Source organism: Corvus kubaryi, unplaced genomic scaffold (genome assembly GCF_017639235.1).
Source record: "Corvus kubaryi isolate FWS band 111438036 unplaced genomic scaffold, C.kubaryi_AGA036_p1.0 37382, whole genome shotgun sequence".
Taxonomy (NCBI): Eukaryota; Metazoa; Chordata; class Aves; order Passeriformes; family Corvidae; genus Corvus; species Corvus kubaryi.
The window spans coordinates 6,645,551-6,651,901 of record NW_024581124.1 but is presented as its reverse complement, the minus strand read 5'-3'; the positions used below and the strand labels follow the sequence as shown (position 1 = coordinate 6,651,901).

Here is a 6,351-nt window from a genome sequence, read left to right as displayed (position 1 = left end):
CTGCTGCTCGCTGCGGCGGGGCCCGGCGCTCGGGCCGCGCGGGGCCGCGGGGCCGACCGCCAGAACAGCCTCCGCCGCGCCGCCAGCGGCCTCTACCAGGGCGTCAGCGGCCTCTTCGGCGAGGACAACGTGCGGGCCCTGCAGAAGGTGAGGCGCCGGCTGCTGCTCCCCCCTCCCCCTCCACCTCCATCTCCCGCGCTTCCTTCGCTTCCTCTCCCTCCGCGCCGGGGCTCCGGCGGTGATCGGGCGGCTCTCGGGGCGCAGCCCCGCTCGCCCGGCGCCCCCCGGCGCGGGGCTCGGTGCTGGACCGGCCGTGGCCTCGTCCCGGTGCGAGCGCGGCTGCGGGCGAGGCGGCGGAGCGGCCGGAGCGCTGCTTTGGGGAGAAAAACGGGAGGCGAGGCTTGCAGGAGGCTGGGGGAAATAGCGGCGAAATGCCTAAATAAAGGTTGTTTTAGGTGAGGGAGACGGCCAGGGCCGCTCGCTGGCGGTGAGGAGCCCTCCAGCTGAAATCCGGTCTGTCTGCATCAGCAGAGCATCCTGTGCTTGGAGGGCCATCGGAACTTGCAGGAAATCAGGCATGCGGGACCTGTACATTCCTCTGTTCCTGCTTTCCTCAGGCAGTAGGAAGAAATAGTAAAATCTGTTAAATTGATCTCTGAGTACACCTGAGACATTTGTGTGTGATGCTGGGGACATCTGGCTTGATAAAACTTAATTCTTTGGTTTCCTTTACCGGTTGTTGGTAATACTGTTTTCTCTAGACTTCAAAACAATAGTAAAGCAAATAAAGTGCGGTTTTATCCTGCCAACATATACATTTACATGCCAAAATACCTACAATAAGGATAATTGCTACATGTAAATTCATAGTTCACATAGTAAAAAAAAATACGGAATGATAGTTTTTCCCATGGGGACTACAAAATAATCTGCAATTCTTGCTTAATGAATTATGATTCTACTCATGATTAATAAGTCTCAAAGTGTTATTTTAGGAATTGAGGATTTTTTTAATTTTAAATTTTATTTCTCAGTTTTTCTCAAGGTTGACAGAGAGGTTTGTGAATGGGGTGGATGTATTAATGGACACATTCTGGAGAATATGGACTGATTTGTTAGATGTTCTTGGAATTGATGGTAAGTGTGATGCCTGTTCACCCTTGAACTGTCTCAGCCTGTATCAGTGTTTACAAGCAAATGGGAAAACGATTACATTTTATCATGCTGCTTAAACATCTGTCAGTGGCGTCTCTCTCTGCTTCACATGGCTTTGATTTTCCTATTAATATCTTCAAACAAGAAGACTGAACCCCGCCATTCCATTTCTATATGTGTCTCTACAGGATGTGTATAGAATCACAACAAGTCACAGTTGGTTCCTTGGTATCATCATTAAATGGATTCACACAGCCAGGAACGGTGCAGGGAAATCAATGACGGCTAGAGAAGGGAAAGATGCAGCTGAGAGCCTTTAGAATGTAGCTCCAGTATGCATTTTGACCTTAGGCTCTACAGTGGTTTGTCTTTAAAGAGCCTTTAGCACCTCTTCTGGAATTAATTCAGTTGAATCGTTGGAGCTGAGCCAGTGATTTGAAGAAGGTCCATCCAGAAATGGGTGAACCAGCTTTACCCCTTACTTCAGAAAACACAGCCGTGACCCCACTGCTGTGGGGGTTTGACCCTTTGGAGCTGTGCTCGTGTTTTCCCCCCCACCCCCCGTGCCACCTTCAGCCCACGCTCATTAACATTCTGTACATTTTCCTTTGTTTTTCAGCCTCCAACCTGACTCACTATTTCAGCCCAGCAGCAATTGCCAACAACCCGACCCGCGCCCTCCTGCTGATCGGTGCCATTTTACTGGCCTATTGGTTTTTATCTCTCTTCCTTGGATTCTTCTTCTATCTCCTGCACATGCTGTTTGGCCGCTTCTTCTGGATCGCCAGGGTCGCGCTGTTCACGCTGTCGTGCGTCTACATCCTGCAGAAGTACGAGGGCGACCCGGAGCACGCCGTGCTGCCGCTCTGCTTCGTCGTGGCCGTCTACTTCATGACGGGGCCCGTTGGGTTTTACTGGAGAAGAAACAGCAACAGCAGCCTGGAGGAGAAGATGGACCACCTGGATAGTCAGATCAGACTGCTGAACATCCGCCTTTCCAGGGTGATTGAGAACCTGGACAGGGGCAGTGAGCAATGAACCGGCCCCTACAGACCACTGTAACACCAGCTCCAGAAAAGTCCTAAGCACTGTCTCGTTCGAAGTTACAAAGCAACAAAACATCACATGGTAAAAAGTGTGCAAAGTTATAACTTTTCATCATGTGTAAGACTAATTTATTTAGATTAAACACTCGGCCATTAGACTTCTAGGAGAAAGAAAAACATTTACAAAATTCAGCTGTATATTCAGAGTTTTATCCAGTACTAGAATTTTCTCAGTAGATAAACGCTTACTTTTACAAGCATTTAAAAACATCTTTTGTAAAGTTTTTATAAAAGCAAATTGAGTAGTCTTTCAGATATTGAAATTGAGTTAAACATATGCAAATTTGACACTTTAACAGTTAAAAAGAAAAAAAAAATCTCAAGTTACCAAGCACTTCCATTGAGAAGTAACTGCTGTGGGTCCGTATTTTTTCTTCAAAGTTGTGAATGTTTTTGTGTTTTTGTTGGCTTATTTCATTGCCTTGAAGTTGCCTTTCATAGAGTATCAGATGAGGAATTTTCTGGTATCCAGGCCAAAAAATTCACACCATAGCTTTTAACAGGAGGTGGGGAATGAGGGAGAAGGAAGATTTGAAGTCCTTAAATGCCAGTCCAATGTGAGAGAGCGCACGTGTGGCATTTTATTGTTGCATTTCATCTCAAGAACTTTAATTTGTTAGTGTCTGGAAGGAAATCTGGTTTAATAAATTGGCACAGAAGGAAGACATAGCGTGACAAATTGTAATTCATATTTGATCTGCACAATGAAGCATTTTCCAAGCATAAGTGCATAGACTAAAACATGATTTTTAATCTCAGGACCCACGTACTTTCTCAGAAAAGGCAGCAGTTAAAACACGTGCAAATGTATTGTTGCTTAAAGCTTTCTCAGGACCAATAAGCGGCAATAAATTATCTTCAGGAAGATCTGGATTTTTTTCTAAAATTATAATAGTTTTATAGGTGCTTTTTGCTTGAAGTCTGTGTCCTCATTAGGTTTTGGGAAAAGCGAGTCACCTTTAGGAGGAGGGTGTAGGAAAGGGTTCTCTTTCAAAGTGTTGGAGCTTTGAAGCAATTTTATTTTGCAGGATTTCTGTATTTCTTAGAACTAACGAGCTTGGTAGGGTATCACTGGCTGTGCACGGTTTACTGAAACGCAGTGAAACAAAGGTAACCTCAGGGAAGGAAGTCTGGGATGTGATTTAACCTGGAAACAGCAGCATCCAAGGATACAGATGCGTGGAGGGAGGGGAAGCATCTACCCCCCAGTGATGAGCACAGTTCCGATACCATGAGGGGTAGGATGGAGCACAGCTGAAGCACTCCATATTCCATAGGGTCCAAACCAACAACTACATCAAAAAGCGCAACAAAAATTGGTCTGTGATGGGGCCTGGCTACAAAGCAAGGGAACGAGGAGGAGGAGGTTCCCCAGGTGTGCCTGCCAGTGCCAGCCCCGGTGGGACAGGCTGGGGCAGCTGAGCACAGCCCGTTGTTCCACTGAGCAGAGCTTTTGTTGGATGTGATGCTTAACTGAATGTAACTGTGGGGCGAATTCATTTTTCTCTTTATGCTGAAAGTTTAATGTTCTTCTTGAAATGTGTGTGTTACTTGCCTAACCTCTTTGGGTCTGTGTGTGACATTTCCACGGGGGTTATTTTTAAATCCATGTTAATGGCCTTTACTCTGAACGGTGATCACTTCGGTTCAACACGGTTGAAGTTCATATGCACTTGGCACGGTTGGAATGCATTTTAATTTTTTATGTCACCTGTAAATCCCCCTGCACCCCATTTATCAACAAGTACACGGTTTAGAGTTGTTAACTAACTGGTTATCACAACTTAAAATCTTTCCTGTGAACAGATAGGGACTATGGCAACAAATAGTCCACTTTGTCAAGCTGAAAATGTAAATTACAGTGAATTCCTTTTTCCAGCTCATTTTCCATAGTATTGCAGAGTCTTCCCTGTAAACTCAGTTCTCCCCACTGTTATGCACAGAGGACTGGGCTAAAGCACCAACCTGGAAATTAGGAATTGACTAGTAAAGCTTGTCAGGTCTTGATGTGTTTTGTCAAATTTGAGACCTGAGGACCAAAGTTTGCAAACCTTGCTCGTGTCAGCAGCTCCATTGCCTTCTTAGGACAATGTGCATGGGTCAGTTTGCATAGATTGTATTTTGTGTAATCCGTATTTAACGTTGAAGTTAAAAATACCGAATCATTTATATATTAAGAGCTGTCTATGGTAAATATTTCTTTAAAAATATTATGTAAAAGTTAATTTGGATTATAGTTTCTCCCTGTCTCACTCTAATAATTTATCTTAGTTTTGTAAAATCAGCCCTCCTATATTAATACTCTTGGTTTTGATCACCCTGCTGCTTGAAAAATGGTATTTTTATATTTACTTGCATCCCATGTATAGCAAAATGTTATGTGAAAAGCAGTATATATAAAATTGGGTATTTTTAATCAGTATTTTTCCCAGCACTCAGTTTTCACGTTAGTCAAATTCAGAAGTAATGATTTTTTTAAAGCACAATCTAATCTTCAATATATATATATAAATATATACTTTAAAAATGCTCTGTATTTTTAAACATGCACTGTAGTGAAAGCGCTTTTGGGACATGAATGTGATATTGTATTTAATCTCTTTCAACTTTTGTAAATACCTTTTACAAATATTTTCCATACCGGCCCATCTAGTTTATCCACGGAGGTTTTTGCTGTTTTTTTAGAACCCCGTGCCAGCGGCTGCACTGCTTTTGTATCGCCGCTGGCAGGAGCAGCACAGAGACGGGTGGGTCTCGGTGTCAGCATCCCGAACCCGGGAGGGTTTTGGTGTCACCATCCTGAGCCCCGGGCGGGTCTCGGTGTCAGCATCCCGAACCCGGCAGGTCTCGGTGTCACCATCCTGAGCCCGGCAGGTCTCGGTGTCACCATCCCGAGCCCAGTGACAGCCGCCGGGGGCAGGGATGGCCCCGGACAGCCCCCGCAGCTCCTCGGCCCGCGCTGACCTGCTGGGAGCTGTGAGAGCGGGGACAGCCCCGCTGGCTGCTCCTGCAGGACCGATGCCGCTCCTGGACCTTCCCCGCGCCGCCGGAGAAGCCGTCGCTGTGTGAGCCGCTGGCACAAGCGCTGCGGACCGGGAACGCCCCGGGGCTGAGGGTTTCACCTGCCTGCTTCGGGAGCTCGCCTTTGGAACTGCTGCGGTGCTCCTCCCGCTGTCGCAGAGCAGCTCCTCTGGACGCACACGCCTGTGGATAGCTGGTGTGTCCCATGGAATGTGACGCTTCCCCAGTGGTTTTGGGTGTCAGAGTGCAGTGTGCACACCTGGTGTGGCTCAGTGCTGTGCTTATAGCGCGTCCTTCACTTTGTGATTTGCTTCTCAAGACTCGTCGTATCGTCGGTGTGGAAAATAGACCAGTATCAACCATAGCTCTTCGGTGGTGTAGAAGTGTTTTAAGTGTGGTTTGCCTCACATACTGATCCGCATTTGGCAGCTAATGGCGTTCAGTGACCATGAGTTCTCTTTGTCTGGGTTGGAAAATAAAAGGTTTTATTGTATCCGCATGTATTTTAAACTTTTTGGATGATTCCATCGACCTGTGATGACAGCACATGTAAAAACCAATCTTTTCCTTTTAATCAGAAGTTATATTTGCTGTGGTAGCACTTGTTGTTGGCACTGATGGTAGTGATTTCACATCCTATTCTGTACATCAGGTTTCATGGTTACAGTGTTTAAGTTTGTGTAATTGTTTATGTAAAAATGATTTGGTCTGAAGAGAGGCCATGTGTTCACTTCTGATCCTAGACACATACAAGATCCTACTGATAATACTGTTAAGTAGCTACAAACATACCAGAGTTATTTTTTACAGAGCTTTACATGCCTTTATTTATTCCTTTATCGGACCATCCAAACCGTGTACTCCGTAGTTCAGTATTTGTAGACCAGTTTCACAAATCAAATTATGGTATTGTGGCAAAGCTTCAAATAAATGTTTACTGAGACTTTGCACTGAGCTGCGAGTGCCTGGTGAGGCTGTGAGGGGTGGGATGGGATGGGATGGGATGGGATGAGGTGGGGTGGAGTGGGGTGGGGTGGAGTGGGGTGGGGTGGGGTGGGATGGGATGGGA

The 6,351-nt window shown here is 45.9% G+C and overlaps 1 protein-coding gene across 2 annotated transcripts; it reads left to right on the top strand.

Moving 5' to 3' along the window:
- The first annotated feature begins 6 nt into the window (after nucleotides 1-6).
- LOC121667866 (BRI3 binding protein) lies at nucleotides 7-6,236 on the top strand. 2 transcript variants are annotated; one of them, XM_042034984.1, is made up of 3 exons: nucleotides 7-147; nucleotides 1,035-1,137; nucleotides 1,775-6,236. In XM_042034984.1, the coding sequence occupies exons 2-3, from the start codon at nucleotides 1,083-1,085 to the stop codon at nucleotides 2,191-2,193; spliced, it is 474 nt and encodes a 157-aa protein (XP_041890918.1). In that variant the 5' UTR covers nucleotides 7-147; nucleotides 1,035-1,082; the 3' UTR covers nucleotides 2,194-6,236. The 2 variants fall into 2 exon arrangements, 1 of the variants encoding a protein (XP_041890918.1); XR_006017176.1 differs by lacking the exon at nucleotides 7-147 and having other exon boundaries at nucleotides 1,775-5,043; nucleotides 5,106-6,236.
- The last annotated feature ends 115 nt before the right edge of the window (nucleotides 6,237-6,351 follow it).